The 18,900-nt window shown below is 39.0% G+C and overlaps 2 protein-coding genes across 2 annotated transcripts; one reads left to right on the top strand and one right to left on the bottom strand.

Annotated features, from left to right (window-relative positions):
* Window positions 1–702: 702 nt before the first annotated feature.
* On the top strand, window positions 703–9,452 carry LOC103441350 (DDB1- and CUL4-associated factor homolog 1). Its single transcript, XM_008380029.4, has 14 exons — window positions 703–1,171; window positions 2,217–2,295; window positions 2,441–2,557; window positions 2,668–2,846; window positions 2,940–3,753; window positions 3,839–3,936; window positions 4,084–4,507; window positions 4,618–5,220; window positions 5,372–5,554; window positions 5,649–6,119; window positions 6,425–6,535; window positions 6,740–6,858; window positions 6,971–8,585; window positions 8,674–9,452. The coding sequence occupies exons 1-14, from the start codon at window positions 879–881 to the stop codon at window positions 9,370–9,372; spliced, it is 5,805 nt and encodes a 1,934-aa protein (XP_008378251.3). The 5' UTR covers window positions 703–878; the 3' UTR covers window positions 9,373–9,452.
* Window positions 9,453–12,069: 2,617 nt separating this feature from the next.
* LOC103441367 (DDT domain-containing protein DDR4) lies at window positions 12,070–16,004 on the bottom strand. The gene is made up of 11 exons (XM_008380044.4): window positions 15,717–16,004; window positions 15,506–15,613; window positions 14,778–14,867; window positions 14,644–14,681; window positions 14,471–14,552; window positions 14,223–14,329; window positions 13,992–14,145; window positions 13,749–13,841; window positions 13,492–13,615; window positions 13,125–13,164; window positions 12,070–12,879 (listed from the first exon to the last, which is right to left on the bottom strand). Exons 1-11 carry the CDS (start codon window positions 15,882–15,884, stop codon window positions 12,345–12,347), a joined length of 1,539 nt encoding a protein of 512 aa, XP_008378266.4. The 5' UTR covers window positions 15,885–16,004; the 3' UTR covers window positions 12,070–12,344.
* Window positions 16,005–18,900: the final 2,896 nt, after the last annotated feature.

Raw genomic sequence — 18,900 nt, 5'->3', positions numbered from 1 at the left:
GCTAAATTTTTTTTTTTTTCACAAAAAAAAAAATGTTTTTAAAACAAAAAATTTAAAGAGTTGTTGTCGGTACTCCTGCAAGAGCACATTTTTCTTCTCTTACATTGTCATGTTCGGAGCACTGAATAACTTTCGGTTCTTCTCTTACGACATATTATGCATAGTGATATAATAATTTTGTATGGACTGTATGGACTGTGGTTTTATCTTGATTTTCCAAATAATACATTGGCGTCACCACGTAGTAAATGTTTTTTCTTTCTAACAAACGATATTATCTATATTAAAAGGTGGGGGAGTGGCTAAGCCTCACGATGAGTTTGCAATAATGTGGTTCAAATTCGTCATTGGCGAAAATCGAACCTAGACCTTTTACTTACAAGTGAAGAGTAATACAACTATACTGTAGTAGTAAGTGGCGGTAAATTTTAGATTAGTAAAAAAAATACATGCAATAAGTGATGTGGTAAAGTTTAATCCAATTCATATATGAAAATAAAAAATAAAAATAAAGAAGGAAATGTCCTTTGGACAAAAAAAGCCCAAACAGAAAGCCCAAAAGTAAAATGTCCTCCAACAAACGGCCGGGAACGGCAGGGTAGGGCTCCAAATAATCGGGTCGGGTACTTTCCGGAACTTTCCTATTCGACCTTCCTCTCTCTCCTCCTCTATAAAAACGAACACTCACTGCGTTGCTTCCTTTTTCATCTCTCTCTGCAAACTCCAGAATTATAAATAACACAAACCCTGAAATTCCAATTTCAAAAAACACAATAACGTACATAATTCACACACACAAAAAAATATTAATTCAATCTCCAATTGTTAATCCCTTCTCTCTCTACAACTTTTTCTCTCTAGGATTCCCTGTATTTGATATGGAGGCGGCCATGGACGAGCAGCAGAACTTAGGGCAAGGCCAAGGGGAGGAAGGCGAACCCGGGACGCCAGTTCCACCTCCACCGCCTCCGCCGGCAGCAGCGCCAGAATCGCAATCTCAGGGAGGCGAGGAGGAAGAAGATGAGGAAGAGGAGGAGGAGGTTAAGAATGAAGGCGACGAATTGGTTGCCAAGGCTCAGAAGCTTATGGACAAGATCACTGCCGCGCCTGATAACCCTAGTCCTACTGTTCTTCACGCCCTTGCCTCGCTCCTTGAAACTCAAGAGTCTCGGTTAGAACCGTCTCTTTCGTTTTTAGCTTTCGAATATTTTAGTTATATTGTGTTTATTGATGTCTGTCGATACAAGTGGTTTGTAATGATTTGCTCTGTGCTATATAATTTGCATTTTCTTGTTCTTCTTGTTCTCGTTATTTTCTTTAAGTATTGGGTTTTCGCTTTAGATTAATTTGTAGGCTGTGGGTTTTAAGGGCATTGAGTGTGTATTTTAATGACTTTTGTTGGCCTATGTACGATTATATATTTGCTTACTGTTTTGTTGAAATTGGTGAGTAATGTGAATTTTCCGAAAGCTCATACTGTCATTTAGTGTGAGTTTCATTTCTTAGTAAGCAATACTTTCTCGACTTTACATAGTAATGCATGGCCTGCTGGTGGTATGACATAAGTGTCGTTTGAAGACTTTTCTTGACGGTTGTCTATGATTTGCTGTGGTTGAAGTTAGGGTTTAAGGACGGTATAGGATGTGGCATTGTAGTTGCATCTTGACGTTAGGGTTTTTTCAAGTCCAAAATGATGGGTGAGTTTAAGAAACTGTCTTTGAGATGTGAAGTTAATGAGTTAAACTTTTCCTGATGATTTTGAATTTGTACTCTCGGTCTCAGCAAAGGAAAGACATTTGGAAATAAGTCCACTAGATTATGAACTTTCGACTTGGGAAGTTACACTAGGGTGTGATTGAGTGGTTAGACGTGGACTTTTTCAAGAATGGTGGTAACTATTAATAGTTACATAATATGCTTTTGGGTTGATTTGATGTTAATAGGTTATGCATATGTACATATGCAGAAAGGAGAGTTTGAGATCTGAAAAGAATATTGATTTTTAATTAAAGGAAATGGTTATTCTATTATGTTGGTGGTAATCATGATTATTTTCGTTACTCAGAATATTTTGGATGGATGTATATTTACCATTTGGTGACTTTTCACTGTTTTGGTCGTTGCATAACTCTGTATATCTTATATGTATGCTTGGTGTAATTTTTTTATTTCTCTTTGAACCATAATTATTGAGTTAAAAAATTCATTTAACGCAGATACATGGAAGAGAATGGTCATTCATCTAGCAATGGTCGGGCTTCACATTACATTGGACGGCTCGGGACCTCAGTCCGGGTAACTAGTTTTGGCATATGATTACCTTTTACTTTTTATATCTTCAGGATGGTTGCTATAATATATTCATATGAGTGGAATGTAACTTGTTTAAAAAAAAAAAGAAAAAAAAGCTTTCTGTCCTAATTTTTTCTCTCTTTTACAGGAACATGAAGATTTCTTTGAATTAATATCTTCAAAATACCTGTCAGATACAAGATACTCTGTTGCTGTGCAAGCAGCTGCTGCAAGGCTGCTTTTAACCTGTTCACTAACCTGGAATGTAAGACCCTTTTTTCTTTGTAATGGTTGATTTTCATTTAATCATAGTTTTTCCTTAAAAAATGAATAATATGGGTTGTTATCAATCTGACAAGGCTAAATGTGATACAGTACCCTCATGTTTTTGAAGATGCTGTTTTGGAGAGAATAAAAGATTGGGTGATGGATGAGACTTCGATCTCATCGGTTGAATATCAGAATTGGAAGCATGATTTGGGGGGGAAGGAGGTCTCAGATTTTGAAATGCTAAAGACCTATTCTACAGGACTTCTTGCTGTATGTTTGGCTGGGTATGCTTTTGGAGTATATCTTTATTTTTGCATCCTCATTTTTTTTCTTATTTACTAGTTTGGCTGACATATCTTAATTGTTATTGAAACCAGTGGCAGTTCAGTAGTAGAAGATGTGTTGACATCTGGGCTGTCAGCCAAACTTATGCGTTATCTTCGTGTGCGTGTTTTGGGGGAGACAAGTAATACTCAGAAGGATGTTACTCATTTAACAGAGAGTAAAAATACCTCAGGTGCTATTTGCATAAGAGGTAGAGATGAAGGTCGTGCTAGGGTTCGGCAGAGTTTGGAAACAAATCATTTTGATGATCCAAAGATAACAGATGAGAGATGTTTAGATGATCGGATTGTTGAAGGGGATCAAGTCAGAAGTATCAGTAGGCAAACGTTTGTTGAAGAACAATGGGTTGATGGTGGAAGAACACCTGATGGATTGGCTGAAGAGGTTGAGATCAATGATGCTGATGGAAAGATGAAATCTGGAGATTTTGATGAAATTGGGAGAGATGACTCCTCAAGGCGCAGACCCAACCGCGGATTGGCAAGATCTAGAGGGAAGGGAAGGACCAATGAAGGAGTTGTAGAGAATGAACAGCTCTTGACCTCTCCAGGATCTGGTAGTCGATTGGGACATGGACGGAGCGTTAAAGATAGGAGTTCGCTAAAAAATTCAGATGTGAAAAAAATACCGGATTCTAGGAAGAGTGAGGATGTTTTCTTTTTGGAAAGGGCAGATAACGATGACTGCTTCCAGGACTGTAGAGTTGGATGTAAAGATATTTCTGAGCCAGTAAAGAAAGCAGTTAGAGCTGCAGAAGCTGAAGCTAGAGCAGCCAATGCACCTGCAGAAGCAATCAAAGCTGCTGGTGATGCTGCTGCTGAAGTTGTCAAAAGTGCAGCTTTAGAGGTACAAAAATGTTACTGTCACTTTCTGTAACCATTTTGTCTCTTTTTTCTTACACTTCTCAGTTGTTTGCCACTTAATTATGCAGGAATTTGGAACTACAAATAATGAAGAAGCTGCAGTTTTGGCCGCTTCAAGAGCAGCGTCTACTGTCATTGATGCTGCCAATTCGGTTGAAGTTTCAAGGTAAGGTACCTCTTGGCGATAAAGAAGACTTGTATCAACTTTTAAAATTTTAATGATTCATAAAAAATTAAAAAATTAAAAATATGACTTGTAGGTGCTAGAATATCCTTCTTTTAGAGGGCAATAATATTTTCTATGGATTGGCAGGAGCTCTAGTGGCATCAATGCCGAATCAATGACTTCAAGCAGTACAGAACCGGAAAACCATGTAGATGCTGAAGAATACTTCATCCTGGATGCTGAGTCCCTTGCACAGTTGAGAGAAAAATATTGTATTCAATGTCTTGAGACTTTAGGAGAATATGTCGAAGTTCTTGGACCTGTACTGCATGAGAAGGGGGTAGATGTATGTCTTGCATTATTGCAACGAAATTCCAGACATAGAGAGGCTTCAAAGGTTGCTATGCTTTTGCCTGATGTAATGAAGCTCATCTGTGCTTTGGCTGCTCACCGGAAATTTGCTGCCCTGTTTGTGGATAGGGGTGGCATACAGAAACTTCTTGCTGTTCCTAGGGTTGCTCAAACCTTCTTTGGTCTTTCTTCTTGCTTATTTACTATCGGCTCGCTCCAGGTAATGACATGTCTTGTGAAGTTTAGCTGTTAAGAGTTCTGATTTCAGCTTAGGGTGATGATATCCATCTACTCTGTTCATCTTGACTGATGACTTATTTATGTTTTTAGGGAATAATGGAGCGTGTTTGTGCTCTTCCTTCAGATGTGGTCTACCAGGTGGTTGAATTAGCTCTTCAACTTCTTGAGTGCTCACAGGATCAAGCCAGGAAAAATGCAGCCTTATTCTTTGCTGCTGCATTTGTTTTCAGGGCAGTACTTGATGCTTTTGATGCTCATGATGGCTTACAGAAATTACTGGGTCTTTTAAATGATGCTGCATCCGTAAGATCTGGAGTAAATTCTGGGGCACTAGGACTCCCAAGTTCTGGATCACTTCGGAATGACAGGTCACCTGCAGAAGTACTGACTTCATCAGAGAAACAGATAGCTTACCACACTTGTGTTGCTTTGCGGCAGTACTTCAGAGCACATCTTATTATGCTTGTGGATTCTATTCGTCCAAATAAGAACACTCGAAGTGCAGCTCGGAATCTTCCAAGTGTAAGGGCAGGTTACAAGCCACTTGACATCAGTAATGAAGCTATGGATGCAGTATTTCTGCAGCTACAGAAGGACCGAAAGCTGGGTCCTGCATTTGTGAGAACTCCTTGGCCTGCAGTCGATAAGTTTTTGGGTTCTAATGGACATATTACTATGTTGGAGTTATGCCAGGTATAATATATTACATTTAGTCTCTCTCACACAAGATTTGTGCCCAGGTTTTATTGAATTCCACATTCTTGCAACATGAACTTCCAGTATGCCCTATTGCCTTTTCACTTTATATTCCGTGTCTTATTATACCTGGATTTTCTTTCTGCAGGCTCCACCTGTTGAGCGTTATTTACATGATTTACTTCAATATGCATTAGGTGTTTTGCATATCGTGACATTGGTCCCTAGCAGCCGCAAGATGATTGTGAATTCAACAGTAAGCAATAATCGTGTTGCTATAGCTGTCATTTTAGATGCAGCCAGTGTTGGTGGTAGCTACGTGGATGCCGAGGTAAAGACCTGCTTATGACTTTGTTTCTTACTTTGATGTGTTACTTTTCTTATATCAATGCATTTAATCCGATTACCTATTTGTATCTTCCCAGATCATTCAATCGGCACTTAATGTGTTGGTCAATCTTGTTTGTCCTCCACCATCAATCAGTTGTAAATCACCTATACTTGCACAAGGCCAGCAGTCTGCCCAACCCTCTACTGGTCCTTCTGGGGAATCAGCTGTAGCAGATCGAGGCTCCACTGCAGCCCCTGGTACACAGTTCAACAGTAGCAGCGCACATGCTCCTGCCACACCAACTTCAGGATTGGTGGGGGATCGCCGAATATCTTTAGGAGTTGGGGCAGGCTGTGCAGGTATGGCTGCACAATTAGAGCAAGGCTATCGCCAAGCTAGGGAGTCTGTTCGTGCCAACAATGGTATAAAGGTTCTTCTGCATCTCCTCCAACCCCGTATATATTCTCCTCCCGCAGCACTCGACTGTCTCCGTGCACTTGCTTGCCGAGTCCTTCTTGGTTTAGCCAGAGACGATACTATTGCCCATATATTGACAAAACTCCAGGTAAATGACTTCTCAATTTTTCTGTCACTTCACTAGTTCAAGTTGAAGGCTTTTTGAACTATATCCTCAGTCTTGCCATGATTGGGCCTGTACCTCAGATATAACTATTTCTGACTAATTTATACTTTAGAGTTTACTCCAAACATATTGAAGCCTTTTATTGTTAATTCTTCACTGTATCCATCAAGTTATCGTCTTCAAAATCTCAATTATGGTTTTGTTGTGTCAATGCCTGAAGTTAGGACCTTATGTGATAAATCAATTTTTGTGTGCTAGCTGCTGCTAAGTGCAATTTGATGTTCTAGGTTGGGAAGAAACTATCAGAACTGATTCGAGATTCAGGTAACCAGACAAACGGAACTGAACAAGGCAGGTGGCAAGCTGAACTTTCACAGGCAGCAATTGAGCTTATTGCAGTAAGCATTTCTCTTCTTGTGCTAGTGTTCCAATCTATCAAAATTAGTTTTTAAGAACGATATGGGGTTGTGGATTACTTGTTAATGGCTTTAATTTACATCCAAAGAATATATTTGATTCCATATTCTTTTGCCCCCTCCCCTTTGTCCCACTGACTTATTAGTTCATAGTCTAAACTCATTTCATATTACTTTTTCTTGTAGATTGTGACGAATTCGGGACGAGCTAGCACATTGGCTGCCACTGATGCTGCTATGCCAACATTGAGGCGCTTAGAAAGGGCAGCTATAGCGGCTGCCACTCCTATCACATACCATTCCAAGTATGGAGCGATTTCTTTTGTTTTTCCATTCTTCATTGGAACTTCATTGCTTTTGAATTTTTCTGCTTACTAATTTTCCTCTCTGTACATGCATGTATGCTTGAAAATTCAGGGAACTACTGTTATTAATACATGAACACCTTCAGGCATCTGGGTTGGCCGCAACAGCTGCCTCTTTGCTAAAAGAGGCTCAGTTGATGCCTTTGCCATCTTTGGCTGCCCCCTCATCTCTTGTTCAGCAAGCCACACAAGAAGCCCCTTCAGGACAAATTCAGTGGCCCTCTGGTCGAACCTCAAGTGGGTTTCTCACAAACAAATCAAAGATTACTGCAAAGGATGAGGAATTAAAATTTGATCCTACTTTCTCATATATGAAGAAAAAACCTCTAGTTTTCTCTCCTAATTTTGGTCTACAGTCGAAGAATCAATCTCATGACTCTCACCTCACATCGCCCAGGAAAGTTTTTAGTGCAGCAAAACAGTTTTCTGCTACTGCAAATGCATCAGAAACTCCTTCAGTATCCCTGCCAAAACCTACCACTGATACCGAGTCCCATAGTAAGACACCCATTGGCTTGCCAATGAAACGAAAATTATCTGAGCTGAAGGATCCTGGGTGTTTGTTATTGTCTGGGAAACGCCTTCACACTGGCGACCATGGACTTCGGTCTCCAGTTTGTCCTACACCTACCACGGTGCGGAAGAGTGGCCTACTAACTGATCCTGTTGGATTCTCTACCCCAACTGCCAACTTGAGAGATCAGTATGGTCGATCAACACCAGCTTATTTGCCATCAGAGTATCAGGATGATAACCAGTATGGTAGTTCTAGTGTCGGCCTTGCAACACCTGCCTCCCAATTTGGGCTTCAGAGTGACCCTCAACCAAGCAACTCAGAGCGATTAACTCTAGACTCTGTGGTTATTCAGTATTTGAAGCACCAGCATCGCCAGTGTCCTGCACCTATAACCACTCTTCCACCACTTTCTCTTTTACACCCCCATGTTTGTCCTGAACCAAAACGAAACCTCGATGCCCCATCGAATGTAACAGCCCGGTTTGGAACGCGTGAGTTCAGAAACATATATGGTGGGGTTCACGGTAATCGTAAGGACCGTCAATTTGTTTACAGTAGATTCCGACCATGGAGAACTTGTCGTGATGATTCTGGTACCCCTTTGACATGCATTTCCTTTCTTAGTGATTCCTCTCACATTGCAGTAGGCAGCCATGGTGGAGAGCTCAAAATTTTTGACTCCAATAGCAGCAATGTACTGGAGAGTTGTGCAAGCCACCAGTCTCCTGTAACGCTTGTTCAGTCGCGTCTTTCTGGTGAGACCAAACTTGTGCTTTCATCAAGCGCCCAGGATGTGAGGTTGTGGGAGGCATCTTCAGTCTCTGCTGGGCCTATGCATTCCTTTGAAGGGTGCAAGGCTGCAAGATTTAGCAATTTTGGGGATATTTTTGCTGCTCTATCAACAGAGCTGACTCAGAGAGAGATTCTCCTGTATGACATTCAAACTAGCCAGTTGGAATCGAAACTGTCTGACACATCTTCTAGCTCTACAGGTCGTGGACATGTTTACTCTCAAATACATTTCAACCCTTCAGACACAATGCTGCTTTGGAATGGGGTGCTGTGGGACAGGCGGGTTTCTACCCCTATTCATCGTTTTGATCAGTTTACGGATTATGGGGGTGGTGGCTTCCATCCTGCTGGGAATGAGGTATGTATAACTGCACTTCCATTTCACTTTATCATATTCTTCCACTTTCTTGATCAATTCTGTTCTGATTAGTGTAATTATCCAACAGGTGATTATAAACTCCGAAGTCTGGGATCTCCGGAAATTTAGACTCCTTAGAAGTGTACCTTCGTTAGACCAAACAACAATAACTTTCAATGCTCGTGGTGATGTAATTTATGCAATCCTCAGAAGAAATCTTGACGATGTAATGTCAGCAGTTCACACCCGACGCGTAAAGCATCCACTCTTTGCCGCTTTCCGCACAGTGGACGCAGTTAACTACTCTGACATTGCCACTATTCCGGTTGATCGTTGTGTCCTCGACTTTGCAACAGAACCTACTGATTCGTTTGTTGGGTTGATCACAATGGACGACCAAGATGACATGTTAGCCTCTGCTAGAGTTTATGAAATTGGTCGACGAAGGCCGACCGACGATGATTCCGATCCCGATGATGCTGAGAGTGAAGAAGAAGATGAGGATTCCGAAGACGATGACGATGGGGACGTGGACCCCATACTGGGCCCGGATCTGGATGGGGATGATAGTGATATGGATGATATGAGCAATGGCGATGATGATGATAGCGTGAGTGACGATGATGACGACGACGACGGAGATTTCATCGTGGATGACCTTGAGGCAGGAGGTGGAATGCTGGAGATTGTGACGGACGGAGAGGAGGATGACGACGACGACAGTGATGGGATGGAATCCTATAGCAGTGGGGATGAAGATTATATGAGCAATGGTTTTGGTGTTTAACTGTAACATAATTATCGTTTAAGTTGGTGTTAAAGACGAGTAGTATGTTTTTTACCAGATATCGTAGTGGTATTCATTTATCTTTGGGTTTCCTTTCCTTCCAGTGTTTTACTGTCCTCCAGTAAAACGACAGGAGTTGAAGAATGTATGGTGTCGTATATCTAAGGGTTGACCCTAAGTCTGGAAATCCGGACCGTTGAAATTTGATCAAACGGTTATAGTTATTATAACTTTTAAAGTGAGCGTATGTTTGTAATTGTTGGATCAAATTTTAATGGTCTGAATCTTCGAACTTAGTGGATTAGGAGGAAGGGATCCGGAGATAATCATTTTCCACGAAGGAGCATACAAATTTTGCGGATGTCGTCATGCTGTCTTTGCGGGTGTCGTCATACTTTTCGTCAAACACATTTTAACACGGAGGGATCACCTGAAAGCATCAATATATGTTGCTATCGTCTTCACATCAATTGCACACGCCCGTGCACGTCAAGTCAATAACTCCGGAATATGGATACTTGTGCGTGCACGTCAAGTCAATAACTCCGGAACATGAATACGTTACAACAAGAATAAAAACAAAGCCTTAGTTTACAAAGTGGGAACATCTATATTGTGGTCAATTTTGTGTCAAGTTTTTTGTTAGTTTCAAGTACTCTGTTTTTTCTTAAGAGTTTTTTTTTTTTGTTCAAGTCTTTCTAGATCTTACTCCACAAATTTCCCTCAATCTCTGTCTCATAATTCTAACCAAAGTATGTGTATGTCTTCGGCTCAAATGTTCAAATCACCTAATTGGTTTTCTCTCATCTTACCTTCAATTGAGCAGCTCCTAGTTTACTTCGGATATCTTTGTTTTTAATTTTGTCCTTTCTCGTCAGCCCAAACATCCAATGGGGTATTCTCATATCCGCTACCCTCATTTTTTACATGTGACCTCCCCAACCTTTTATGCCATAAGGCATTGATGGCCTTATTGTCATTCTAGAAAATTTCTCCTTCAACTCTAATGGCATACATCGGTCGCACAAGACACCGAATGCACTCTTCTACTTCATCTATCCAACTTATATGTTATATCTATGGTTGAGATCAATGTATTAAATATCGGTAATATCGGAAATATCGGTAGTCTAGAAACATGGAAATATCGATGGAAATATCGAGATATTATCGATGGAAATATCGAGATATTATCGATATCGATAAAAATAATATGGAAACCACGGAAATTGTAAGAAAAACTTGGAAATTTTTATTGAAACTTTGCAGAATGTTTATTTAGTCAATTATCTATTAGTTTATCACAAAAAATTGGAAGGAAATGCATTGCATGATGGATTTAACTGATTTAAGTTGATTATATAGCGAGCTGGCAAACATTGTGAGTGTAGAAAATATGTAGTAATTAATGAAAGAAGTTTAAACACAGTCACAGACTATCAAAAATTGTACATGTAAAAGCTGTAAAAGTTGAATTATTTAGATGCTTTTTTTTCTTACACGCCACCCACACACACACACACACAGACTCTCACACGCCAGCACACACGCACACACAGATCACACACGCATACACACATTCACACGCAGACAGAGACTGAGGTCTCTCTCTCTCGATCCTTCTCTCTTCTCTCCGACAGAGACTGAGGTCTCTCACTCTTTCAATCCTTCTCTCTTCTCTCCCTTCTCCATTCTCCCACACACACACACAAATCTCTCGATCTCTCTTCTCCCTTCTCCCACACACACGCACAGAGACATCGCCCCTCGTCATCGTCATCGTCTCCCACACACACGCACAGAGACCTCGCCCCTCGCCCCTCGTCATTGTCTCCACCGCAAATCTAGGTCTTTGAACGTCAAAGATTCGAGCGCGCCTTAGATCCAGGCGATCTGATTCTGACGCCGTAGTCGTCGCCGCCGCCACCAACTTCCTAAGCCAAGAATGGAGAACCTGATCTCGTTGGTGAACAAAATCCAGAGAGCTTGTACTGCTCAAGGGGACTATGGCGAAGGTAGCGCATTCGTCGTCGCCGTCGTTGCCATCGCCGTCGATGGTCAGGTTAACTCTCGGTCCCTCACCTTCTTACCTCTTCGATTGATTCATGCATATGAATTGTGGTTGTGTTTTCAATTGCTCTATAGCTTAGATCTTGATCTTAATCGTGTTTTTGCAAGGTTTTTGGGACGAAATTAGCTAAAGAATCGGCACACCCATTTCCAGCGTTCTTCTCCGAGTAGCCCAATTCCAAAAATATCGCGATAATTTCAGAAATATTGCGATATTATCAATAATATCATGATATTTTGACGAAAGCCCTTTAGATACCTATTAAAATATCGGTCCGGCGAAAAACCGATAATATCGGCGATATATCGCCGATATTATCCGCATTTTGTTCCTTGGTTGAGATCACCATCCAATTTTCCGTTCTTTTGAAAGACAAATCCAAGAGAAAGCACTCACTCTTTGATACTTCTTGATCTTCAATCCTCACCCCTATCTCATTTGCACCCCATTCACACTGAACTTGCATTCCATATATTGTGCCTTTGACCGACTTGGGTGAAGACGTTTAGATTCCAACACTTCTGTTGTATTGATATCAATACAATAGTCTTAAAAGAATGGACGTCCGTTTATAAGAGAACTAATACTGCTGCATAACTTGAGTAAACATAAAATGTGCATAAATCTAGAAAATAGCATCACATCTCTTGATATCATTATGATCATCTGGCATAAATTAAGTTGATTGACAAGGATGCAGACTTAAATAGCATTCGAACAGATTTTGTGATAAATCTGAACAAAGGAATTAGCAGAAACTACATCATCCTACTGCATTTACAAACATGAGATTCCCAAAAAGATTTCCTCCCTAATACCAAAATTGAGGAAAATCACCTTAAACTGTACTGATTTGCATATTATGTTTTGCTTCAGAATACTTCTTTTAGCTTTCACTGACCTATTCCGGAACAGTAACCGGTGATTCTTCATGCACTGCTCTTTCACTGCATTTGTGTTCCGAGTTTTCATCATCGGAGTCTGGTATTACAACAGAATCAAGAGCAGAGTTACAGATAGGTCTCTGTCTGGACCTATTCTTTGTAACCAAGTTTCTGTTGTCCATGACCAGATGGCTACTGTCTCCTGCTAGTCTTGAACTCCAGCGCACGCCCACTGGCTTTTGGGCAATACCATCAGTCTGAGCACAGGTCTTGTCCGTCTCAGAATTTCCAGAGTCACTCTGGTCACTGTTGTCTTCATCCTTCATGCCACTACGATCACCCCAATTTTTATCATCGTCATCAGTAGAAAATTCTTCAAGCATGTCGCTTGCAGTGTCACTACCTGCAGATTCATCCTTCTTGCCAGAATCATTGTTGTCGCCATTAATATAATCACCTTTTTTGTCCGAACCATCTTCTGAGTTTCCCTCTGAGGCACCATTTCTTCTTCTACGCTTGTTTTCTTGCATTTTCTCTTCACTAGTTTTCTTACTGAACCACAAGTAGAGTTGACAGTCGTTAGAGATAAGCGATATAATGTGGAAACAAACTAGTAGATTCAGTTACACGCAGGAACCCCAATAAAGTGTAAAGATTCAATAAAAAGTTGAGTGGCAAATGGACAAGAAAGAACATTCTGAAAGGTGTTGCTTAACTCCAGAACTGTAACATCCTTTCAGTAGTAACCTTCATATGCTGATGAAAACATTTTTCAAGAAAGCAAGCATGGCACTTACTTTGCTTTTATAGCATCATGAATGGCCCGATCGTACTCATCTGCATGTTATTTAAAATAAAATCTCTATTAGATTGTAATGATAAAAAATCCGAACACAAGGAAGTATAGGGTCGTACCATCATTCATCCGGAATAAACTCATAACCATGGATGACAACATAATTAAATCAAAATATCAGTTCACAAGTTCAAAGCATACCCTGAAAATTCTCTAATTCTCAGACATAGTATTAACAACAATCAGTTAGAGTATAACAGTGACCCAGTTACAGAACGACCGACTTTAAATGTATAAGGTTATCAAAATTCAACACGATCTGTTTCGCATGCTGGGGAGAAGCTAAACCAAATAAATTTGCATCATACCAAATGTGTAGCTGACAGCCCTACGGGTGCGAGTGGTACGAATGGTTCCAGCAGCATAAGAATTTCTCGAATCATTCAGTTGCCTTTCTAGCCTTTGTTTCTTTCTTAGTTCCTTTTCTTTCTTCTGCATAACACAATCGTTTTTGGTATCAATAACAAACGACTGTGTAAGCATAAGCTATCAAATAAGGTTCACTGCTAATGATGGCACCCCAAGTCTTAAAATTAACAGCCAAAAAAGGATTGCAAAAATTAACCTGCTGAAGTTTCTCAAGAGCAGGAATAACATCGGATTCAATAGTCCTAGCAATAGCAACTTTGGCGGCAACTTTGCTTGATGAGAATTCATCCTACAATTACAGCAGAGGAAGAATTTTATTTATGGAAACAAAATGTTATCAAAAGTACTCATATAACGAATGAGAATACTTAGTTAATAAGAGTTCCACCAACAATTTAATATGGATTCTAATCTTGGAATATATAAGAATTTTGCTTACAAGAACTTTACGAAATTCCTTGAGATTGGTTGCCAGTGTCTCCCACTGAAAACTAATACTTGGCAGGTTTCCTTTTCCCCTAGCTTTTGCCTTCGACTCAAGGACAATTACTTCCTTGTATAACCTATGGCCAACAGTTGCATTTCCTTCATACCTGTCATGAATGTAGTAACTAGTATTACAGCCAATCGTTCATTGAAGACATAAGTTCATAGCATATCAATAGATTACCAATAGGTAGTTCCTTTTCGATCTCCTCCTATCTTATCTTTGCGGAAGAAAGAAACCTCAGTTCCTTGTTTCAGATTAACATTAATATAAGCCAATACATCATCTTGCTGGGAACAAAAGGAATTTATATCAACAAGCAGAAACAACACAATTGTAAAAGTAAACTTAGGTGATCAAATGGTTAAAAAGCATGTTAAACTACCTACACATAAAAAATAAGGAGCACATAAAAAATAAGGACTTATTACTTTAGCTCGGAGTTCACAGAGTGCTTTTAAGAGTAGTAAATGTTTTGTTGGATCAAGTTCCTTGTAATGGGATATCTCGTCTCTGCACAAACAGCACAATGGTAAAGATGGTAGTCTATTTAAAAAATGAAATCAGATCATTAAATACAGAGAAACAAACTCGTTGTCAATACCCTTTAGCTGCCAGTAGCGGAATTTCCCCTTCAGCAATCTGCAATGAAGAGAAAATATATCCCTGTAGGTTATACACACTAAACAACAAAAGGGTGTAAAAGCAGTAAAACTACCAAAGTTTAGAACAACTCACCCATTGCCACCAAGGAGCAAGTTTCTTACAAAGCACAGTCACCCACGCATCTTCCAAGCCATCCAATGTTTTACTTACAGGTGGTATTCCCTGGCAAGAAACAGGTCGTCAAAGTAGTGAGAAGAAGATGATCACATTGGAAAAGGAGAGAAAATAAACAGAGTGATATAGTTCACATATGCATGGATTTCAGATGCTGAAAACAAATCAAGTTGTTTCCTTTTATGACTTCTGAAATCGACGTGTTCCTACCAGTTTGCAAAGACCATTATGTTTGTTTCTTAATCAAAAAATCTCCACAAGTAATAAAAACCCGACTTCAAATATGTCTTCCCCCAACCCGACTATTCGTTCAACAGTCATACTCTAAACAGAGAAAGAATCACCTAAGATATTTAAATTGGGTAAACAAAATCAGCCACAAACCCTTGAAAGAAATAATATGGGGCCGTTCAACTTAGAATTTAACTTAAGCTTTGAAACAGCACTACTAAACAGAAACCATGCAGGTGCAGCAATATATAATTTAGGAATCAAATCGTATAATTATCATAAGTATATCACATTGAACCAACCCATGACCTAGTGCAATCCATCGATGGTGCGATTCTATCGAATCCAGAAACATTTTTGAACAAAAATTCGATAGTAAGAAAATCAAAATAAACCACTAGATGCAATTTCTCGCCCTAAAACAAACAAATATAGAAGATAAAAAGATCAAACACCTTCAACAGAGCAATGTGAAGCTGAGCAAGTGAGTTCGGTTTTATCAAACCCATCTCGATTTCTTCAGCTGATAATCTAGCAGCCTTCCCAATCACTGGCTCAAAAACCTACCAAAAAACAACAATAATATTACTAAAAATAAAAATAAAACAAAATTAAATCCCAAAAAAAATTAAAATACAAAACCAAACCAACAAAATAGGATCTTACGATCAAGAAGTTGAGGACGGAGGCCAGTTCCCATCGTCCGCGAAGCCTCGCGACCGTGGCTTTCAGAGGATCTTCGTCCAAAACCACGACTTGTTCGTCTTTCTTCGGCGATCGGGTTTCTCCTTCGACGACGTCGTTCGCCGCCCGTCTCCGGCGAACCCCGGCCATACCTGACGGACGAAGACACGTTGGGAGAGAGAGAGGGGATAGTGAGGAAACGGAGCGAGAGAGGTAGGAGAAGAGGGAGAGGTGCGGGTGGGCAGTGAATGTTTTTGGGGTGAAAGGTTGTGTATTTCAAGGGTTTTCCCGCCTAAATTTTTACCAGATGTTACCTTTCTAGGGTTAATTTACAGGGCCTATATTGCACCCAACTTCAAATTAAGGATTTTTTGACAAACGTGCCAGTGGGTTAAATAGTGGTTTTTTTTTTTTTTTTCAACAAACAATATTATTTACGAACAGAGAGTGCCCATTCTACCTGGCCACCACATTATGATTTCCTGTTTAATCCTGTCTTTTTTTTTCATCCATAATTTGATCGGAATTTTCCTTCACTTGGCATGTGTTTTGTTTTGAACCATAATCTTAAAAAATAAACTGTTTTTATTACGGGATGATGGGTGGAGTGCGTGTCTATTAATTTATTATGAGATGAGCGAGGGTGCATATTTTCCTATTAATTTAAAACGTTTTTTGTCCATTTAGTTTGGATAAATTTTTATCAAATTTGGTCCTTCTAGTTTTCCCATCCAAATTTGACAAGAAATCATCAAAGTTCCTCAAATTAAAACATATTGGAAACCACGTGGACTAGGTTTGATGAAATTGAAACTGGACGAGCGAGCGAAAGTAAAATTTTATGTCACATGCACTTAAAATGTCTTGGTTCTTTCCACTTAGAACTATAGTGATATTCTTTTTTATTTGTAAGTGAAAGATCTCATATTTAATTATCGTAAAAAACAAATTTGAACCATATTATTCCTAAGTCATTGTGCAGTTAAGCTCATCCAATTTTCTTAGTATAGGTAATAACACTTATTAAAAAAAAAAGGGTCTTGAGCCTGTATTTTATAAAATAACAGTTCTCACTACACTTCATAAAACAAGTCTAGTAGTCTACAATGCATCCAAGGCGCAAAATTAGCCTTATATTTTCAGCTACTCATTTATATATAGAAGGTTAGTCGTTTTTTTTCTCCAACTTTATAATTTGTTAAAATTTTGTATTTTTAATTTTTTTTCCTAATAACTTTTTAATTAGCTTTTGTATAATCTATCTTGTTTTATTTTTACGAACATTTTAATGTAAAAAATGTTAAGTCTGAAAAAAAAAATTGTTGAAATATTTTACAAATGGATGGGTATTTATAAAGTTTGGATGAGTTTTGGTGTTAGATTTGATTAATAATATTATTTTGACCATTACGTGTAAATTTGAGTTGTTGGATCCTTCTTTTTCTACCGTTAAATTGATTAAATTAGATTTGAGACATTAAATTTAAAAAATAACCGTTGAAAAAAAATATATCAAAACTGACCATTGTATTGCAACGTTAAAAAAATCTGGGCTATATAATAAAAACCCGTTGGAAAGCAATGTAGTTGAGCGCGGGATCATAAATTAGTAGCGCGTGCCAGCTGCATGCTGTGCGCTAGCCCGCACCCGTTGCTTCGGACACGGAACTCGTCCTTCTCTGCTTTTACGTGCTGTTGCTGCAAGTTGAGGCCCTCGACCCACTTAGGGCTGGTTTGATATTGCTGTGCTTTGAAAAAAAGTTGCTGTGAGAATAAACGGCTGTACTGTGAGAATAAGCGGCTGTTAAATAAATCAGCAGAGTGTTTGGTAAACTTTTTTGTAAAAGTGCTTTTGAAAAAAAAAGCAGTCTGATAGTGGATCTTTTCATTAAAGGAGCACTGTAGTTCTGTGTGCTTTGAAAAAAAGCCAGTTTTCCGAAGCTACAAATTGCAGCTTCAGCTTTTTCCTTTGATTTCAGCTTATTCTCACAGCAACTTCCAAAATAAGCTTTTTTTTTTTAAGTTTACCAAACATCAAAAACACTCCCATCTTTTTTTCATAGGAACTTTTTTTAAAATCACCTCAACCCCAAACTTGGGCTTACTTTCCTCATCCATCCGAGGATGTTGCAAACCCAAATACCGACTTCAGCGCAAAATTTCATTTTTCGCACCCGAAATACATCCCTTGAAGATGACATAGGCCCAAAATTCGGGTTTCTGTTGTTTTCAACCCGTTAGAGGCATCCTAAGCTTTGTAACCAGACAACAGTGTAATATTTAGACAAAAGTTGCACAATGAACTGTGAAACGTATAAGACATGGCCAAATCCTAAACAACCAAAGAACGTGCTAAAACACCTACAAGCCTAAATGAGTTTTACATCCTCCTTTTGAAGCATCGCAACCATTAAACCAACTATATTTGATCTTGAAGAAAATGTTGTTGGAAATTTGAATAGTTTGAGTAGAAATTTCTTTATCCCACATTGACCATTCCCAAAAGATTTTATCACTTTATAAAGCTTTGTCCTTTACAGAAAGTGATTGAAGTAATATTCCTGGAGAATAAAATTGGGCTCACCCTTGGGGGCTTTGGGGTGCAATTAATTATAATTAATTACTAATTACTAATTAATAATTATAATTAATATATTTAATTAATTAATTAATTAATCAAAAGATGGACCTTAAGCCTTGGGGCTCAGGCTCTAATAATTAAATTATTTAATTAATTATTTTCGGATTTAATTAATTATTTTTAATTGATTTCGAATTTAATTAATTATTTATTACCAACAGACTCATCCTTTCAGATGAAGTCTGAAGAGTTCAGAAAGAATATAGAGCAAAGCACCCCTCTGGAGAAGATGTCTCCCAACAGACACATCTCATTTTCATACATGTTGCGAACAGGCATCCTTCTATTATATATACATCTATCTGCATGATATTTAGAACACAAAAAATCAATATTCTTCTTCTACAATCATAAACATCCTTTCTCAGAGATCCACACAGAAATTCGTCAGAAGTTAAGTTTTCCGGTGCTGGAATTCTAACTTGATCGTTGAATCCTGGTAAAGCAGACGTCTGTAGAACTATAAGCATTGAGTAGGGATGAAATTTCTGTTTCAAAGACATTGCGGTACACAAGCCTCGATTT

This window comes from Malus domestica, chromosome 08, assembly GCF_042453785.1.
Source record: "Malus domestica chromosome 08, GDT2T_hap1".
Taxonomy (NCBI): domain Eukaryota; kingdom Viridiplantae; phylum Streptophyta; class Magnoliopsida; order Rosales; family Rosaceae; genus Malus; species Malus domestica.
The sequence above is the reverse complement of the archived record's forward strand: the minus strand, read 5'-3'. Positions and strand labels throughout refer to the sequence as shown.